This window comes from Equus asinus, chromosome 8 (genome assembly GCF_041296235.1).
Source record: "Equus asinus isolate D_3611 breed Donkey chromosome 8, EquAss-T2T_v2, whole genome shotgun sequence".
Classification (NCBI taxonomy): domain Eukaryota; kingdom Metazoa; phylum Chordata; class Mammalia; order Perissodactyla; family Equidae; genus Equus; species Equus asinus.
In genome coordinates, this window is record NC_091797.1 from 92,993,945 (window position 1) to 93,013,894 (window position 19,950).

The following is a 19,950-nucleotide window of genomic DNA, read 5'->3' on the forward strand; positions in this document are numbered from 1 at the left end:
CCTCATCTAGAATGCCTCTTTAGCACCTCAGGGCTCTCAGGAAACTCTTCATCCTTCAAGGCTTATCTCACTGCCACTCCCCACCCTCCCAACCCTCCCACCCCCAGCAAAGCTTCTCAGACCTCCTTCTGCCTCCTGCCTGCCCCTTTCCCTACCCTGCCTAAGCCACATGGGTCTCGTCTCTCCTCTGAACTTGGATTACCTGTGGTGGCTTCACTCTGCCTTGTGTGGTAGCTATTGGGTACTTGTGCCAACCCCTGATTAGGTTGTACAGTCTTTGAGAGCAGGGAGCAAGGATCCTTCAAGATTCAGTTCAGGCCTCTTCTGTGGCACTTCCCCTACCTGGCCCCAGTAGAAAAGGCCACTCCTTCCTGTTCCCACACCTTTGCACCCAAGGGGGCGTTGGCCATTTCTTCTTTGCTCACTGTTTCCCTGACCAGGTTGTAAAATGCCTTGTTGGCAGGGACGCTGACTTACTCATCTTTGTAACCACAATGCCTAGTAAATGGAGCAATCACTCAGTGTTTTTTGAATAAATGACTATCTTATTCCTTTTTTGTATTATAGCTTCAGCACAGTGCACAGAGTAAGGGTCTGGTACGTATTTTTTTAACTTAACCAAGTCCCCTAATTTTACAGATGAGGAAACTGAGGCCCAGAGAGGTGACCTGACTTGCCCAAGGTCACTCAGCAAGTTAGTGGCAAAGAACTAGAAGCAGGTTTCCTGACTGCCGTGGAGTGGTCATTCTGCATCACCACAGCTGCTGGGTAAGGACCTCAGTCCTCTTGATGGCTTTCGGAAGTCCTCCTCAGGAAGTCCTCATTCATCGTCATCCTCATCACGTCCCTCCACCCTTGATGCCTGGCGCCATCTGGCAGCCCTTCTCTAAGCTGGATCTTGGCGATGCCCCAGCCCATCAGGGGCTGGAGTCGGGGTGGGGAGCCAGATGTTCAAGGTGTTTTATTTTCCCCCTCTATGGTCTTGCTTTGAGAACTGGAGCATGCTACATTTCAGTGGGAGCCAAACAGTCTTTTTCTAGGTTCTTGTCTGTTTTCTTGGCTGAGTGCAACTGATTAGAATAATTAATTTTAAATATTTAAATTTTGTTACACAAGTAATATGACCACATTTACCAAAAAAGCCTATTAGGTCAACCACTGCTAGCATTTTGGTGTATTTCTTACATTTGGTATATTTGTTTCATTTCAAAAGTCTTTTCTTCCTTGGCACTGTATATAGAAAGGGGAAGGGCTTTGAGTTTTCAGAGGGCCTGCAGAGCAGCCCCAGCCCCTCTTTTCTCCAGACTCTCTCAAGGAACTCTCCACCTCCTAGGTCTCACTTAATGCAGCCTCTCTGAGCCTTACTCCGATCTAGTCTCCAGCCATATGCACCCTGGATGGCTGGCCTTGGCTGAGGGTCTTTGCATCCTCATGCTGTGGTCCAAAGGACTGGAGGGCCCCTGGGAATGGAGTGGGTGAGGAGTTGGGATGTCAGCCTGATGAGTGCCTTTATAAATCACTAACGCACCTCTGATTGTGTGGACTTACTCTTTCCATTTTTGCGTTAAAAACCAGAGGATGTTAAATTTGAGTAGGGAACAAGAAGTGATGAAATTCTGGAGAGGCTGCTTAATTCTTGGGAGGGAAAAAGAAGATTAAGGGAAAGAAGATGAGTGAGGGAACAGGGAAGAATAGAAGGGCGTTAGATGGGACTTTATTGTTTGAGAAAGAATTTGGAGCTAGGGAGGGGTTTAAAGGTTCTTTAGTCCAGTGAACACACCACACACATACACACGGAACTCTTAGTCCAAGTAAAATCTTATCTGGAAGCCCGTTCTAGTAATCAAAACTGTTGCGCTATTAACATTTTATTGAGCACTCATGTGCCAGGCACAAGGCTCAGCTCTTTTTAAACATAATTCACTGAATCCTCCCAACAACAATTTAGGTAATTTTCTGAGCCCTGTTTTATAGATGAGAAATTGAGGCTCAGAGAGTGAGAATCCTGCCTGAGGTTGGGCAGCTAGTAAGTGACAAAGCCCACCTCAAGCCTGTCTCACTCTGAAGACCATATCCTAACCACCACGTGGCAAGTTCCCTGTCTTTATCACTCTGGTTGGAAGTGGAGGAGCCGGGACCTGGAGCCCCCTGGAGCGTGATTCCACAGATGGTGTTGTGGGAGCCTCAGCTGTAACATCAGTTACCTGAGGTCAGCTATTTAACAGAGGGCTGGACTAAAACCCAGGTCTCCCTTCTATCAGATGGCTAAGAAGGACTTGTCACCCATTCTGGGATGGATAGGCTATTAGGTGGAGTTAAGCTGGGTTAGGGAGATGTGGATGAGGGAGATGCTCACCCAGGAAGTAGAAGAATGGGACGCAGGAGTCCTGACCACCACCCATTAGCTGTGAAAAGATGTTCTCAGTTTTGCCCTTGGGAATCTTTGTGGAACATCCTTTGTGTCTGAAGAATTGTGCCGATGGCAGGGGACAGATGAGTAATACTCTCTTTAAAGGGATCAAGTGTGTTTGAGCATACTTTTAATTCTTGCTGAAAATACATTTCATTCCTTCCTCCCCTAGTGCCAAATGCATGTCACTACTTGAGAGTACTTTGAAAAACTTCCCAGTTTAAAAAACTTGTTGGGTGCTCAGTGGACCTTGTTCTTTCCCTCTCTAGAATTTCTCCACAACCTGGAACAAAAGGAGGGAACTTCTGTTTACCAAGCACCTGTTACATGCAAGGCCTTTTATATCTTCCCTTATTCAGTCCTCACAACACTTGTCAGGTATCACGCCCATCTTACAGGTGAGAAAACCAAGGCACAGAGAGGCTGAGGTACCTACTCAGAATCACTAGGTTTGAACCAGGGTGTGACACACGTAAGGCATGCTCTTTCCATGCTATCCAGCTGCCCTCGTGATCCTCAGCTTCATTGCCAGCATCCACCTCAATTCCACCCATTCTTGGCCACAGGAACTGCTCTGTGAGGGATGCCCATGTTGTGGGCCTCCTGTTCATGGCTTTCCTCCTTGGGTACCATTGTTGACCATGGTGGTCAGTGACACAATGGGGAGGAAGTCTTGGATGAGGACTCATTCTCCTTACAGTGAGTCCCAGCTCCAGACTATCAGGCCCGGGCAGGGGCTTCAGAACTCCAGTAGGTGGATGTGGAGCAGCCTGCCAAGGGGCGAGACAGCTAGAATTATATGGGCAGCTTGTCAGGGAGCAGGGGAAGTCAAGTAGCTGCTATAGTTGCAGCTAAAAGTGATCCCCAAGTCCTTATATATGCTCCCATCTGTCTATCCATCCATCCATCCATTCATCCGTCCACTCACCTATCCATCTGTCCATGTCGCCCTTCAATACACAATAAGAACACAAAGGTGGAGGAACTGGTTTTCTTGTTTGCTGTGTCACCCCTCACTTTTTCTGATATGTGTGGGGAAGCGGGGTGACCTGCCAACCAGGAGTGCCTCTGCCCTGATTCACTCTGACCTTGGTCAAGTTACCTCTCCACTCTGAGAGTTTGGGGAGCTGGAAAAACCTTAGAGCTGCCTTGTGCAGGTCATTTCTTCTATTTACCGACGGGTAACTGCGGCTGGGAGTGGGGAATTAACTTGCCAAGGTGAGATAAGGAATTAGTAATGGATTTAGGACTGGATCCCAGGGTGCTGCCACCCACTTGTAAAGTGGGAATGGGAATCCTGGCTCTCCTCACCTCCTGGGATTGTAGGGAGGACCCCAGGAGGTAAGTGGGGCTGAGTGCACAGGCTTTACGAGAATGAAATGGCCATGGGAAAACACTTTGAGAAGTGAGGTCACCAGACCAGAATGTCCCAGAGGTGGATCCCAAGCCCTTTCTGCTGGGCCTGGACAGATCCCTCGGTGACCACAAGAGGTCAGCAGACACTTGTGTGCTCAGCTAGGATCTGCTGGAAGGCCTGTGTGTCAGGGTCTGGGAGGGAGGCCAAGTTGTTTAATTCCTGGGGACCCCTAGCACAAACAGGTAGGGGCAGCTCCTTGTTGAACTGTGAAGTGTTACTCTGGGTATTACAATTCAGAGCCGGGTCCAGCTGCTGACTTTGGAATTCTGCATGGCTATGAGGGCTGAGAGGGCAGAGCCAGGAGCAGGCCTTGGACTAGGACTCCCTGCCTCCCCCAGCAACCTTTCTCTGGGCTTCAGCTCTCCCACCTGCAACTAGGTGGGCGCAGTGCTGGTGGCTGATCTCTGCACTTCCAGAGTTCAGATCCAGTTCTCAGATCCTGAGATGTGGCACAGAGCTTTACACACGTAATGCTCCATAAATACCTGCTGAGTGGATGGGAGCAACTCCTGCTCTGAGGAAAGCCAGAAAAATCCAGGCTTAACAAAATGATAATTTGATAATTTGGCGTGATTTTTGCTTTACTAATGTATTTATCACTTAACAAATTGTTTTCTGATGGAATTCCTTTAACCAGTGTGCTCATCTGGGAGCATTTTCAAAGGTTCTCTCGCCAAGTCATTGTCATTCAAGTGCACATCCCCCCTAGGGTTGAGTTGGGTCTCAGCCGGTAGGACTCCCCCACCCAGAAGCTTTGTGTGATGGTCTTTCTCGTTTCTCCCTGTGGCTCACCGGCAGTCACGTTCCATTTCAGCATGTGTTTACTGAGCTCCTCATGGGGCCCAGGCACTCTTGTAGGTGCTGGAAGTCATCCGTAAACAAAACCGACTCAAATCCCCTGTCCTCATGGAGCTTGTTCTATGTAATGGAGTCCCTAGAGGACAAAGAGAATCCCATAAAAACCCCGGCTGATGGTGGCTGAGCCTTTTTTGGGCTCTACAGAGAGAATCGGTTTGAGCTGCATTTGCCCTCATCAGCCCTTTGGCCCCTGGAAGTGCTGCCCACAAGCCTTGAGGGCCACATATGTCCTCATCCCTCGGGGCTGCAGTGAGGTTTCATTCATCTGATGTGCGTGGGCCCTCAGGCGGATGGCTCAGTTGGAATCTCATCTCTGCCTCTCAGGAGAAGTCGTTTCACCCTCTCAGAGCTTCAGCTTCCTCATCTGAAAACCAGGAAGAATTGCACCTACTTCAGAAGCTTGTTCTGAGAACCCAGTGAGCTAATGCTCGTTAAGAACCTGGCACGAAGCCCGGCACCTCATGGGGTAAATGTGAAGGGCGTTGTGGTGACGATTGTAATTATTGTGCTATACTTGGAATTGACATGTAAACCTCAAGAGGCAGCTTGGTGCAGGGAAGTGAGCCCCAGAATAAGGATCTAGAGATAGGGGTTCAGCTTCTGTGACTCCTTAATTTGCTCTAGACTCTGGACAACATACATCCCATCTCTAGGCCTTGGTGGATTTCTCTCTTTCTTCATATTTCAGTTAATCCCTAAGGAGGAGGAAGTTGGACTGAGATACATCCATAGCCTATTAGGGACCTCGTAGCCTCCTTAGGTCAGTGAACCTGGTCATAGAACAATGGCCAGTCATTGGGGCCCCAGAGCCAAGCCTTCTTCAGATAATGCTAGGGGGCTGAGTGCACAGGCTTTACGAGAATGAAATGGCCATGGGAAAAAATTGTTCCTTAGCTTCATTCAAAGGGCAAATTAGAGGACTGGGAGGGCCTGATCCTGTGGAACCTAGCTTTCCAAGCTTTTTTCCCATTCTCCTTCCCATGAGCCAAATCTCATGAATTCTCTCTCTTCTCCAAAGAGGCTTCTTAGTTTTTTACTTCTGAGCCTTTGATCCTACTGTTCACCCTGCTAGGAATACAGCCCTCCCTCACCTCCACCTGAGGAAATTCAGCTCCGACCCTTCCAGGCCTGGCTCCTGGTCCACCTTCTTCACAGAGCCTGCCCTGATGTGAGCTCTTCCTTCCTAGGCTGGACTCACTCCATCCGTCTCATACCTTGTGCCCTCATCATCCACTAACCTGCCTTAGTTCTCTCATGGGACCAGGAGCTCCTGCCAGGCACGGGCTGGACAAGTTGGCAAAATGGAGGCTTGGCTACTCCTTTCTTTGTGAAATTTGCATCCTGTACCACCGACTGTATTCTCTGGAGCTCTCAGGTCATTTCCAAAGTGTTTTTCTATTTTCTGTTTCCTTCTGTTGCCTCAGAGATTCTGCATCCTCCATCACTGAGGAATCGACTCCCCAGAAAGGTTTTCAAACAAAACCTGTGATTTCTATCATGCTAAGCAGAGGGCAAAGCAGAGGTTGCTAACTAATAGTCCTCCTGGGGCTGGCAGCAGGGATGTTAACTTTGATCAACACCATGTTTTCCTCGTTGTTGCGTTTAAGCACTTTGGGTGGTGTGTGCAAGCTCTGGTTAGCCACAGCTGCCACCACTGTGTATTGTCCTCAGGCTGAGTGCGCTTACTTCCCTGGCCCCTGAAGACTGTGTTTGTGATTGCCCCAAGGTGTTAGAACATAGGTTCCTTTAAAATATTTAACTAGTTTCTAAATATTTGAAGTTATGATACAGGTACTATATACAAAATTGATTTATATGGGCATTTGATGAAAGGAGAATTCCCGTCTTCCTCCTCTCTGGGGCCACTGCGTTAATAGTTTCTATGCATCTTTCCATAAATGTCCTAAGAGCACAGGTTCTTAAGGTCAAGTTTGTGGTCTTAAATTGTATGTAAAATTTCAGGTGTAAGTGCCCATTTGTACATTCTGTAGGTTTCCTCATAATCTTAAAGGAGTCCACAGTCCCCTACATTAAGAACCACTGACTTTGAGACTTCTAGCTCAGGACGTTTGACTAGCACCCATGTTTCCCTCCCATCTTTCTTGAGACCCTACTGAAATAAAAGTATAGAAAATTCAAAAAGTACTAAACACTTTACAGCAAAGAGAACTAGAAAGAAGACTATTCAACAAATATTCATTGAGTTCATATCATATGCCAAGTCTTCTTGTAGGCCCTGATGACAGAGCAGTGAAAGAAATCTGACAAAAATTCCTGCCCTCCTGGAGCTTACCTTCTAATAAGAAGAGACAGAAGTCAACCAAGTACATAATTTAGAAAGTGACAGGGGCTGGCCCCGTGGCTGAGTGGTTAAGTTTGCGTGCTCTGCTTTGGTGGTCCAGGGTTTTGCTGGGTCGGATCCTGGATGCGGACATGGCACCACTCATCAGGCCACGCTGGGGTGGTGTCCCACATGCCACGACTAGAAGGACCCACAACTAAAATATACAACTATGTACTAGGGGGACTTGGGCAGAAAAAGCAGAAAAAAAAGAAGATTGGCAACAGTTGTTAGCTCAGGTGCCAACCTTTAAAAAAAAAAAAGTGACAAATGCTGGGAGAAAAGGAAAATGGTTAAGAGGGCTTGGGAAAGCCATGTTGGGGGTGTTTCAATTTTAGATAGGGATAGATCACGGATGAAGGAGAGATTTCAGTAAGTATAGAAAGAGGATGAGAGCGCTTGCTGAATGAAACAGGTGGAAGCAGCGCCTGAAATCATTCTCTTAGCCAACTAAAAAGGAGGTGGGAGCCAGTTGACTTGAAAGAACCCAGGGAGTCTTTGGGCTTAAAGTCAACAGGTTACAGAAGAGGGTAGAAGGGAGGACAGGGAACTAAAATGGGGGATTTTATTCCTTAAACTGGTTAGTGACCCCATGGGTGTCTTGTATGGTTATTCGTATGCACTACATATATTTTGCAATATTCTTTTGTATCTACTCAGTATACAGTAAACATAGACTCACACACAACCTAGGGCGGGGGCGGGGAGACAGCCGCCCTACCCTTCTCGACACTCAGCTTTGTAAAGTGCAGGTAACATTTCTCCCAAGCAGAAAACAGTATGGCTCTTCTCTGAAGCAATTGAATTAAATATCTGAGGGCAGCTAGGGCTTGCAGTGTGGATGTTGGCACCACAGAATAGAGCCCTCCTGACTGCTGTTTATGATTCTGCCCCACACAGAGCTTCCAGCCAGATATTCTCATTTAGCAAAGGGACCGGAGGTAAGACAGACCTAATTGTGTAAGAGCAGAGGAAACTTACACCAATTCATTTTACAAGATACTAGCTAAGGGGCATAGAGCCAGAAAGCAGCCAACCTGGGATTTGAACCGAGGCCTGCCTTCTAAACTTGTGCTCTTAGCTACATACTGCCCTGCCTCCCTCTTAGCTCGTGAGTCTCCTTTCCTTGGTAAAATGAGACACAAATCAGCATCTACATTTGTTAGCTCTGGCCACAAGCTTGTAGGGGAATCTGTCTAGATTTTGAGTGAAAGCCCATAGGAGCTGGAAGGCCTGGGTTCTTATCCAATTAGCAATGTGACCTTGAACTCAGACATATGGGGACAGTTGTCCCTGCCATCTCACAGGGCTGACCTCAGGTGGAAGAGATGCTGTGACCAGCTCTGCAGTGTGAGGTTGGATCAGCTGTCCCAGAGCCTTCCAGCCCACAAGGGCCTTCACTGCTTGTCACACTTTAGCTTTTCCTGCTCCTAAGGTCCTTAGGGGAAGCCTAGCAGGGCTTCTTTTTGGGGGGGGGAGGGGAGGGATCTGGTATCTATTGTGTTACTGCACAAGTGGACAGACTTTGGGGCTAAAGAACCTTCTGTTTGAATCTTGGTTCCCCGTTTGCCCGTGGTGTGATTCTGGGCAGGCCTCTTTAGCTCTGTGATCCTCAATTTCCTCTTGTGTAAAAACAAATCATGAATGGACCTTACAAGGTTGTTGTACAGGTAAGACAAATACTATATGATTTCACTCATGTGGAAGTTAAAGAAACAAATCGATAAGGAGAACAGATTGGTGGGTACCAGAGGGGAAGGTGTTGGGTAAAAGGGGTAAATGGGTACATGTGTCTGGTGATGGATGGAAAGTAGACTTTTCATGTGAACATGATGCAGTCTATACAGAAGCCGAAATATAATGATATACAACTGAAATTTACACAGTTAAAAACCAATGTGACCTCAATAAAATAAAAAAATAAAAAGGTAGGAGGTGAGGTTTGTAAAAGGCCCAACATTTGTAAAACAAGAGCTTTTTATGGTAATTTTCAAACATACACAAAAGCAGAGAAAACAATATAACGTATGCACGTGTACCCGTCACCCACTTTTAACATCAACACCTGCCCACTCTTCTTTCATCTACCCTCCATCCTCACTTTTTAAAAAAAAACTTGGACTATTTTAAAGCAAATCCAGTATATCATATAATTTCACCCATAAATATGTCAGAATGTATCTCCACAGATAAAGCCTTAAAAAAACAATCACAATACCATTATAACACATATAACACAATAATTTCTTACTACTCTCTAAAACCCAATCTGTGTTCAATATTGCCCAATTATCTCTGAAAGGTATTTTTTACAGTTGGTTTGTTTGAATCAGGATCCAAACATGGTTTACATATTGCATCTGGTTGACATGTCTTTTTAAAATTGATAACATTTTTCTATTCCCATCTTTTTTCCCTAGGCCATGTATTTGTTGAATAAAACAAGTCATTTGAATATAGATTTTCCTATTTTATGGATTTGGCTGATTGACTTCTTGGGTCATTTAGCGTATTCCTCTGTGCTCTGCATTTCTTTCATGTTGGTCACGCTAGAAGCTTGATTAGATTCAGGTTTAGGGGTCTTTTTGGAGGGTTGGGGAGGGGAGAAGTAAAAGTACTTCACAGGCAGAGATAGGTGTTTCCTACTGGGTCACATCCAGAGGCACATAGTGTCCTGTCATTGCACTTTTGGTGACGCTAAGATCAATCTGTAGATTCAGCTGATGTCAGCCTCATCTGTCCTTTATGAGGTTCCCCATCAACCCCATCACCTGCAAGCTATTGAAGATCATTGCCTAGATCTGTTACTTCATCAGTGGTTGCCAAAAGATAATGTTGTCTTCTAATTTTGTCATTTCTTCTGCATTTATTAGCAAATTCTTCTATAAAGATTTTCCCGTCATAAACTCCTTGGTTACTATGAGATATAGGGTACAGACTTAATTCTTTCCCTTTATTATCAGTTTTCAAAATAATGAGTTAGTGTTGGAGTAACCTCCAGAGGTGACCCATGTGGGTTTTTTTGTTTTATTTTTTCTTTTTGTAACTTTAGGAACTTCTGAGTTCAACTTATGGATCTTATATATTTGATGTTTTGACCCATTTTAATCATTATTCCTTTTCATGCTCAAATTGTCCCTTTGGTCAGTGGGAGCCCCTTTAAGTTGGCCTTTGAATCCTTTTGACACACAGTGGTCTTGAATAGCCTCGTAACTTTCTGGCATGACAAAATGTCTCAGGCAGGCTCATCTGGCATATTTCCTGCACCAGATCTGCAGTCAGCCCTTCTCCAACTGGTAGAATCTGGCACTTTAAAAGTGAAAAGTCTCCCTTGTGCCCAGGAGGCCCACTTTCTGTAGGATAAAGGATACTTCTGATAGTGTGGTGTCCATCTAATTCCCAGAGCTAGATGCTGAGCTCTCTCATTTCCCAGACAAGGTGTTCTCTCCTGAGTTGGGACTTCATGCATGCTGATTCCTTTGCCTTGAATGCCCTTCTACTCCTTGTCCCTCTGACTCAGTGCAAACCTTGCCCTTCCTGTGACACATTCACCCACTCTGGCAGGTGACTTAGGCCCTGTCATCCGTTTGTTGCAGCAGTCAAAACATAGCATTAAGCATTTGTTTGCTAGATGGCTTCCCTCCTTGGGGTTGCAAACATGTCTGGCACATACATAGCAGGCCCTGAGCTTTTCCCATTTTCGTGCCTCTTTTCCAAGCATGTCAACCTTGGTCTCATCTCTTTCTGCTCTGGTCTCTGTTTAATTCATTTCACCAAACATTTCACTGAGCACCCTCTAGATAAATCACCAGAGAATATTTACTGAGCATCTACTATCAAATGTACGTTACATACATGATTTTATTATTCTCAACCTGTGAGGTAGGGATTATTATACTCATTTTACAGATGAGCAAGAGGAAGCTCAGTGAGGTGGCTGAAAGTCCCACAGCTATGGAGTGGCTGGACTAGGATTTCTTTAGTGCATCTGACTCCTAAAGCCCAAGATTTTCCCTCCATATCACTGTCCATCAAATGTGGTCCATGATCCACCCACATCAGAAATGCCCAGGGAGCTCATTAAAATGCATGCCTGGATTCCACCTCAGACCTACTGACTCAGAATCCCAGGGAGATGGGGATGGAAAACTAAATTTCTAATGTTTCCCTAGAATGATTTTAAACAATTATTATTTTTTTGAAACAGTTATTATTATTTTGAAACAGTTAAAACATTCAAAAGGTTCAAAAGAGTATAAGTGAAAGGCAAGCAGCCCACTCCATTCTCCAGTTGCCCGGTTCTCCCCTACCTGCTGCAAAGAGGCAATCACTTTTCCTTGGGGTGACTCAACACACTGAAATTTGAGAACCACCTTTGTACTTATGGGCTAGACCCAAATGGGCAGGTTTCTGCACTCCAGAGCTCACAGCGAAACTGCAGGTAAGACCACCGTTCAGCGGCAGGTGCCCCAGAAAGGGGTCCCCGAGTCACCAGCAAAGATGGCAGGGACTCCTGCTTAGGGGAGTGTCTGCACCTGTTGTTTCTAGGACCTTAAAGTCTGCTCAGCTCCTGCCATCACTTCATGTAGGAGGCAGGTCCCTGCACAGGTAACTTTGTCACAAGCAAAGATCAGGAATGAACAGTGGGTAAGGGGAGGTAAGACACGTTAGGATGAGCAGGGGGAGCCTGCATAGAGGTCTAGAGCTGGAAGGGTCTGAGTAGAAGCCTAATATCCAACCTTTCAACTTGTGTTTCCGATTATTTGTGGTAAACCATCCGCTTTTCCCTGTAGGATAGATTATTTAAAATCTGTGATGTTTAACCTTTCTAGGATCATAGACTCCTTTGGGAATCCCGTTAGAACTATGGACCTTCTCCCCAGAAAACTGCATAGACACGTAGAACTCCGTAGACTATTGCAGAAGCTTCACAGACCGCCAGCCAAGATTACTCAGGGATATCTAGGAGGCCCAAGTTAAGAACTCCGCTTTTAGATGTGTTCCTTGTTGTACTATAACTCGGTTTACAAAAACTCTTTCTCTGTTCGTTTAGAGAGCCTAAACTATGTCGCCACTTGCAGCGAAGTGCCCTGGCAGTGAACCAGAGGCCAGCTGGCCCAGGAAGTGGAGGCAGCTGTGGTTTCGGGCCACTGAGCCGGATTGCCGCGGGAAGCACCCACAGACAGGTAATGGCTGCCATGGGGGACGGTGGGCCTCTTCCCCAGCTTTTAGTGTCATCCGGCCGGGCCGGAACCCTGTGCTTCGGGAGCATTTGGTGATCTGTAAGCAGAGCACCTGCACCCCCCACCCCCGCTTTCCTGGGTTTCGGGGAGCGAACCCACCCCGGATGGGGGAGCGCCGGCGCACGACCCCGCCCGCAGAGCTGCGCTGGGAGCCACCGGGCTCCGCATTCATCATTGTTCCTCCAGCGCCTGGCACGGGTTGGGGCACAGGCAGGGATGGTGGCCTGAAGCGCGCCGTCCCTTCCGCGTCGCCCGCCTGCCAACCTCTCACCCCCAGGTGTTTCCACGGCGCTTTCAAGGGCCAGACCCTGACCGGGGCGCTGGCGACGCGAGAGGGACAGAAGTCCAAGCCCTGCCCGCTGCGCGCTGGGCGGGCAACAGCCAGCGGGCGCTGGAGGCACCGGGCGGCGGAGGGACCTGCGCGCGCCCCCGCCTCGCGCCGCGCGCCCCTGACGGCGCCCCCGGCCCCGCCCCCGGCCTCCGCCTCCCGCTTCCCCCCTCCCCTCGACGCGGCCGCGCTCCGGTCGGCCGGCTCTATGGGGAAAGCGGCCGCTCTGTGCAGAGGCGGCGGCTTCGGTGGCCGCTCCCGTGGGCTCTCGTCGCTGTTCACGGTTGTCCCCTGCCTGTCCTGCCACACGGCGGCGCCGAGCATGAGCGCTTCCACACCCGGCTCCGGGCCGGAGCCCAAGCCTCAGCCCCAGCCAGTGCCCGAGCCTGTGCCTGAGCCGGTGTCAGAACAGGTGTCACAGCCAGCTTCTGAGCCGGTGCCAAGATCGGAGCCTGAGTCCGAGAAGACGTCTGAGCCAGGGTCCAAAGAGGAATCGGAACTGCTGCAGGGGTTGGGGACGGGGTCAGGGCCACGGCAAGAGTTGCGCTCAAGTGTAGGTGCTGGGCCACTCACAAAGGGCTCATCCGAGCAGCTACCAGCGCTGGAGCCAACAGTGGGGCGCGTGTCCTTGACCAAATCTGAGCCAAAGCCTCTGCCTCTTCTGCGACCGGGACACGTGAGGACGTCTCTTGGGGCTCCAATGTCAGGGGCTGCTAGGACCTCCACTGCCCCCACGGTCGAACTGCCTCTGGACAGCTTGAAGGGCTGGCTCCTCAAGTGGACCAACTACCTGAAGGGCTACCAGCGCCGCTGGTTCGTGCTCAGCAATGGCCTGCTGTCTTATTACAGGTATGGAAGTGTCAGGGTGGGGCATCTGGGTTTGGAGGGTGGTGATGCTGCAGTGATGGTGAGAGAGGACATCCAGGGTTGGAGGACACCGCCACTAGCCTAGGGTTGTTTGGGAACATGCCCTCTAGTAAGGAGAAATAATGCCTCCGGCCAGCCTCCAAGGGCTGGGGTGCTGGCCTCTGGCATGAGAGCCCCCTGTGGACATCACCTCTGGCACGCTTGGGTTTAGGGAGTGAGGGAGTTATCTGGGGTCTCAGGGCCCCTCTAGTGTTGGTAGTTGTGGGACCTGGGGTGGCAAGTCACAGTCAGCCCCCCAACTCCTTAATTCAGGAGCTTTCTGGTTTAGGAGCTAAGATCATTGTGTTAGGGATTGAGGGGGACAGTAACCTTGTTCATTCCTTGGGATCCACTCATGAGAAGGGCTGCCTGTTCCCTCCTCAGTTGGTCTCTCTGTCTCCCACCTTTCCTGATGCCTGCTGGTTGCCAGACCTTGGGCTGGGCACAGCAGCCCCCTAGATGTATCAGACTCAGCTCCTACCCTTCAGGAGCCCGTCTTGGCATTCTGTGGATAACCAGGAAACACCCCACTGTGACCTTTCTTATCCCAGAAGCAGCATGGGATTCAAGTTGAAGTCCAGTAGTGAGATAGCTAACACTGTCTGCCCACCAACATTGATTGAAAGGAGGAAAGATGCTGAAGGCTTTCTCTCCTTCCTCACTGGCTATTGCCTTGGTATGTTCCCTGGGGATGGCTGGCTTAAACTCTGAGCTCTCAGGTCACTCTGTGCCATTGGTCTCAAACCTGAGTGAGCATCAGAATTCCCTGAAGGGCTTGTTGACACAGAGTGCTGGGCCCCCTGCTGAGTTTCTGCTGCAGTGGGTCTAGGAGGGGCCTGAGATTTGGCATTTCTGAAAGTTCCCAGGTGATGCTGCTCCATTGTCATTGCAAACAGGCGGGCCCTACTTTGCTGTTTGCTGAAACTCAGGTCACCTTTCTCACCTCACTTGGCCAGGCTGTATCCCTTCAGGTCACCTACCATAGGATTTATATGGTCCTTCCTGGCCTTTTTTGGAACATAGCCTCTAGAGGATGGTTGAGTCTATGATGTCTCTGAGAATTTGGGAGCTCCACTAAACTTAAGTGATGGTTCCCACTCCAAAACGGAGATCACTGTGTTTAATTCCTGGCAAAGGAGAAAGCTGACATGTGTTTCTTATGCACCCTTCTCATGTGCTGTCTTGGTGCCCCTCGGCCCACTCGGTTGTATCATACAGATCACACTGAGTGTAATGTTTTTAGAGTTAGGCAACTAAGCAAAAAGAGATCCTTTTCCAAACAGTGTCTTTATCTCACTTGCCATCCTCTGTCAGGTAAGTAAACATTTTACCAAAACAGGCAATGATAGGGATCATCAGTGATTTGCTAGAAATAAGTATCACTCTGTCTTCTTAAAGGCAAGGGACGTAATACATGGGGCCTGTCGGCTGTGGACCACACACACTGTTTTATGTTACATTCATTTATTTTATCCTCACAAGCACACTGTGAGTTGGGTTCCAGGGTTGTCCTGTTGTATAAATGAGGGGTTCTGAGATTTGACAGAGGGACATAGCTTGTCCGAAGTCACCAGCCCAGCAGGCAGCAGAGAGAGATTCTGACCTGGGCCTTTTGTACTCCAAAGTCTGTCCCTGTCGCAGATGTGTGTCCTTCTGCCCACTCATCCTTGAGTTCAGCATTTCTGAGTTATCTGTATTTTATCAGGTAGTACTAACCTGTAGAGGTCAAGGTAATATTTACAAGTATAGTGTCCCACAGTGGCAAGAAGGCCTAGTTCTAGTGAAAGCAAAACCTGACCTCATGCATGTTTGTTGTTTTACTTTAATTGGAAGAGTGAAGATGTCCTGTCTTCTTTTCTTAAAATAACTCTGTGTAGAAAGTTGGCTGATTTCAAGGTAATCTCAAATGTGCAGATTCTCCAGGTAACTAAGGAAGATTCTTATTGCTTGCTGTTAAGGTTGTGGGGACAAAAACTGGTTTAGGGGAGGAAGGGATAGGACAAGTTTCTTGTGTGTGTGCTTGTGTAGTCCAACTTGGTAGTTTTATTTTGGGACCTTTTTAGATTCCAAGGTGGGCAAGATTATTGCTTGACTTGCCTGGGTGGAATGCATGACTCCTGACATTTGCACAGGAACAGTGCTCTCGTTTAGTCCCATGTGAGGCCAGTCGCAAAGATGTCCTCATTCCCATTTTATTGGAAGGGAAACTGAGGCATAATGAAAGAGCTCCGGTGGCTTACCCAGAGGCCCCCAGTTTATGGGCTATGCCTAAATGCTTCTGGAGATGAGTGAGTCTCCGTGTGCAGAAAAGGCCCTTCTGGGTGCAGCCGAGATCGCCACTTCTTCCCTGTACTCCAGTTCTGCCTTCTGGAAAACACTTGGGTCTGCCTTTCCTCATGCCTCCCGGCACTTCAGGTGTTTGACACTGCTCTCCTGTTCTTGCTTCTGATCTGAATCCTGCCTTCCAGACCAGGCATGGCCATCCTGCCTGCTGAGGTCAAGAACTGAGCACCCTCCAGGCCCATGGCTCGTAATCCTGACAGCAGCAGGGTGGGTTATCTGGGGCTCCGTCTGTGCCCAGTACCATGTGTGTGTTATCTCCTCCCACCTTCCCCACACCCCTAGCCCTCACTGGTTCTCCAAGTGTGTGTGGCTGGAATGGAGGCAAGATTCAGGTGCTTGTGAGCTGAAAACAGAGTAAAAGAATTTTTATTTGTGATCTCCTTTCCTTAGGGGCCAGGTAGAATCAGGTTTACATGCTGGGCTGATGTGACTGTTGGAGAAGGAATCAGAGCCATTTCTCTTGCTAGCTTCCCTTTTGGAAAGACCACTCTTTTTTTTTTTTTTAAACTAAGTGAAGCCTGGTGTTTGGAGAAATTTCTTTGGAGAAAATATGGGCACATATTTCTTGTGCTCCCTCCTCCATCTCATCCTCCAGCCTGCCCCCCTCCAGGATAACCACCACCCCAAATCCTGGTCACCCTCCCCTTTCTTTCCTTTTTATTTAGTTTTATCTCATCTACGTGAAATTTTAAACAACATATTTTTCATTTCAACCGTTTTTAGCTTTATAAAAAAGGATATTTATTCAACTGTGTATGATTTTGGGGGTATTTATTTTGACTGCTTTGTAACAGTCCAGGATGTGAGTGTCCCACTTTTTCTTTATGCATTTTCTTCTTGATGGGTGACTGTGAAAATTCTTGTACACGTGCAGGAGTTCCTCTTGGGTTAAATCGTTGGGTTGTGGAGAGTGTGAATACTCACCTTACGTAATGCCAAACTATTTTCCAAAGCAGTTGTACCAATTCATACTCCCACCGGCAATTAGAGATTTTGTGGACCTATATCCTTTCCAACACTTGGTATTGTCAGCGTTGATTTTGCCAGTCAAGTAGGTGTACTGGGGTATCTTGTAGTCTTGACCTGCATTTCAATCCCCATTATTTTTACCTTGATAGAAAATCAGTGGGGGGGGGGCTGGCCCCGTGGCCAAGAGGTTAAGTTCCCACGCTTCGCTGAGGTAGCCCAGAGTTTTGCCAGTTTGGATCCTGGGCATGGACATGGCACCGCTCATCAGCCATGCTGAGGCAGCATCCCACACGCCACAACTAGAAGGACCCACAACTAAGAATATACAACTATGTACCGGGGGGCTTTGGGGATAAAAAGAAAAAAAAAAATTAAAAAAAAAGAAAAGATCCGTTGGGGTTTGGTTTGGATTAGAGCTTCTCAGTTGAGTATGGCTTCCTCGGGTACTTCTGTCCTGGATTTTGCTTGGAAAGCTCGTTTAATCACTTCAGCTTATTCTAAGGGAGAAAGTACATAGTGCCAACAGCTGGACTTAGCAACATTCACATTATCAGGAAAAAAATGCTCTTTGTAAATATTGTCACATATAGAGTTTCTGGGTAGTATGCGTAATTGTTGGCAGGTTTTTACTTCTTTCCAACAGCGTGCTAGGAATATAAATAAACACAGAAGACAAGATTCTTATTCCATTGCTTGGCACCCTTAATCATATAGCACATGTCTATTTGGATACCAACAAGGAGAATATGGTTTTGTGCTCAGTGTTTTTTAGGTTGTTAGTTCCCATTAAAAAAATTTCATGCTCAGTTATCATCTCATAGAGAACATGTTATTACATGAAATTAGAGGAAAATTCATAAGTTATGTGGAATCTTCAAAGGTATTGGCTTCAGCAAATCCTTAGGGAGAGAGTGTTCCAAGTATAAGCTTTTTCCACATTAATGACAAAATTGATCTGGTTAAGCAAAGTTCTGTTTCGTTGTATTATGAGTTGCCTGTTTGGTGACATTATAAATGACATTTGTTTCCCAGGAAATCCTTTCAAACAGAAGCATTTGTTTTCATTCATTTATCGTTCAGACTGATCTATGGGTAGGAATGGCTAAGCCAGTTGGCAAAGCAGGCCTCAGAGAAGTCTAGGTCTGTAAGAAAGAAGGCTTCAGTCAAGTGAAAGTAAATTTAGAGGGTGCTCTGGCTGAGAAAGGTCACTGAACATTTGGTGAGCTGGGACCATTTTGGGCCGGTAGCCACGTAACTGAAGACGGCACACCAAGACATCTTTGCCTCTAGGAAGGATCATATACTCATTCCTCCAGTGATGGCAACTCTCAAAGGCAACTCTCCAGAGGACTGGGTGCCAGGGAATAGTAGGGTTTTCAGTGTCAGGTAATACTCGAAGGATTGGATTCAGCTTGAATATGAAATATCATTCAGTGTTTCATACTGTGAGACTGTTAGGAAGCTGAAAAGGAGTACACAGGTTGATAATGTGTAAACATTTATCTGACGTATATTTTCTTGACATTTAACACAAGGGTATTGCAAAGAGGCCATGAGTGGACTAGCAGCATATTTTGGAGGAGCACAATGCCAACCAATGTTCTTTGCAAGGTCTAGAGACATGAATTGTAATTTTCCCCACAAAATCTGCTCCTCCTCCTAACTTTCCTCTTTCTATGAATAGCTGAAAACCTCTGAGTCGTGCTGGCTGCCTCCTCCCTCTCTCATCCCACATCATATGGAATTGCTGAGCCCTGCCTATCTCTCTGCTCTTGTTCCTCCTCTCCAATCCTACTGCCATAACGTGGTTCAGGTCTGCCTTGTGCTTAACTGCTGTCCCAGCTTCCAGCTTCCACCCTGGACAGTGCATCCCCGCTCTGGTGCTACTCCCCACACCGATGGCTCTGGAGTTGCCTTGTCTTCTCCAGGATTCTCTGTCAATAGTTTCGTCCCCTGTGTTAGCAGTTCCCTGCACTGGATTTCTCCCATGTGAAATACCTACAGTGCCCTTGACTGGCCCAAGGACCATGTCTTCCTCCTCGGGGAGTTTGCAGGGTGTGTATGTGGGCATCTCTGCAGACACCGAGGCCAAGTTCAGCATCCTCTTTGTACTCTGCATGGAGCCTAGCATGGTGCTTTGCCATTGATACACTCCCAGTAACTTGGTAGTCTCAGTGGATGAGTGAGTGAATGAATGAGAATTGCCTGTGATTTTATGGGATTTCAGAAAGCCAAGTATGTTAGTGCAACTTGGATTTTTCTTAATTTGTTTTCAATTTCAAAAACCTGTTGGCTGAAATAAGATTGGGAAGATAACTTGGAGATTGCTGGCTTAAGCCAGGAGTGCTAGAGAAGTGACAGTTGGAAATGCAGATTACCTGGATATATTATGTTGACAGATTTGAATGTGTTGAAATAGGCTCAATGAACCAATAGCCTGTATCTGTGGTCCTCATTTGTATTTCCATAGGGTTGCAAGTGTTTGTGCGTGTTGTCTGTATATACCTAGGATGATTTGTCGCTTTGTAAAGTATGGCAATGGCTGGAGGAATGGGGAGCAAAGATAAAACTTTTAAAACTTTTCACAGTCTCATAGCTCTTTAAACTGGTTTCATGTGTGCCGATGGTTTGCCTTGCATGTGTTATGTGCACAACCCTGTGGGAAGCAGGCCATGGATCAGAGGTTAGTCCTCTAGCCTAAAATGTTAGATCCAACTGGATAATAGGCCCTCACATCTGTGGGTTCTCTGTAGGTGTCAGAGCGATTTCCAGTTCACAGTGTCAGTGAGGAGTGCTGGTTCTTCCTTATTGTCTTGTTAAATGGAGGAAGAAGTGGGAGCTCATGGGCAGCGCCGGGACTCAAATAACCTTCTAACTCCACCTGTGCTAAGTTGTCCGCCCACCTCACATTGGGACACTCCTTGCCGGGGTCCTGTGTTGGCGTCTCCAAGGCTAACCCCAGGTTCGATGACCTGCTAGGAGCATTCAGAGGACTCAGCACCGAGCTGTGCTCACAGCTGTGCTATAATTACAGCGAAAGGAGGCAAAGCACAATCAGCAAAGGGAAAAGGGGTGTGGGGTGAAGTCTGGGGAAACGAGGCACAGGCTTCCAAGGGTCCTTTCCCGATGTAGTCA

The 19,950-nt window shown here is 47.5% G+C and overlaps 1 protein-coding gene across 3 annotated transcripts in view; it reads left to right on the forward strand.

The window, feature by feature from the left end:
- Nucleotides 1-19,950, forward strand: part of OSBP2 (oxysterol binding protein 2) — a 183,734-nt gene that overhangs the window by 6,138 nt on the left and 157,646 nt on the right. For 2 of the 3 annotated variants that reach the window (XM_070516393.1, XM_070516391.1), the window contains exons 2-3: nt 640-768; nt 12,080-13,446. In XM_070516393.1, coding sequence (XP_070372494.1) covers nt 12,092-13,446 — 1,355 coding nt within the window. In that variant the 5' untranslated portion in view covers nt 640-768; nt 12,080-12,091. Of the gene's footprint in view, nt 1-639; nt 769-5,022; nt 5,152-12,079; nt 13,447-19,950 lie in introns of those variants that run through there. The other variant, XM_070516392.1, reaches the window with a different exon arrangement.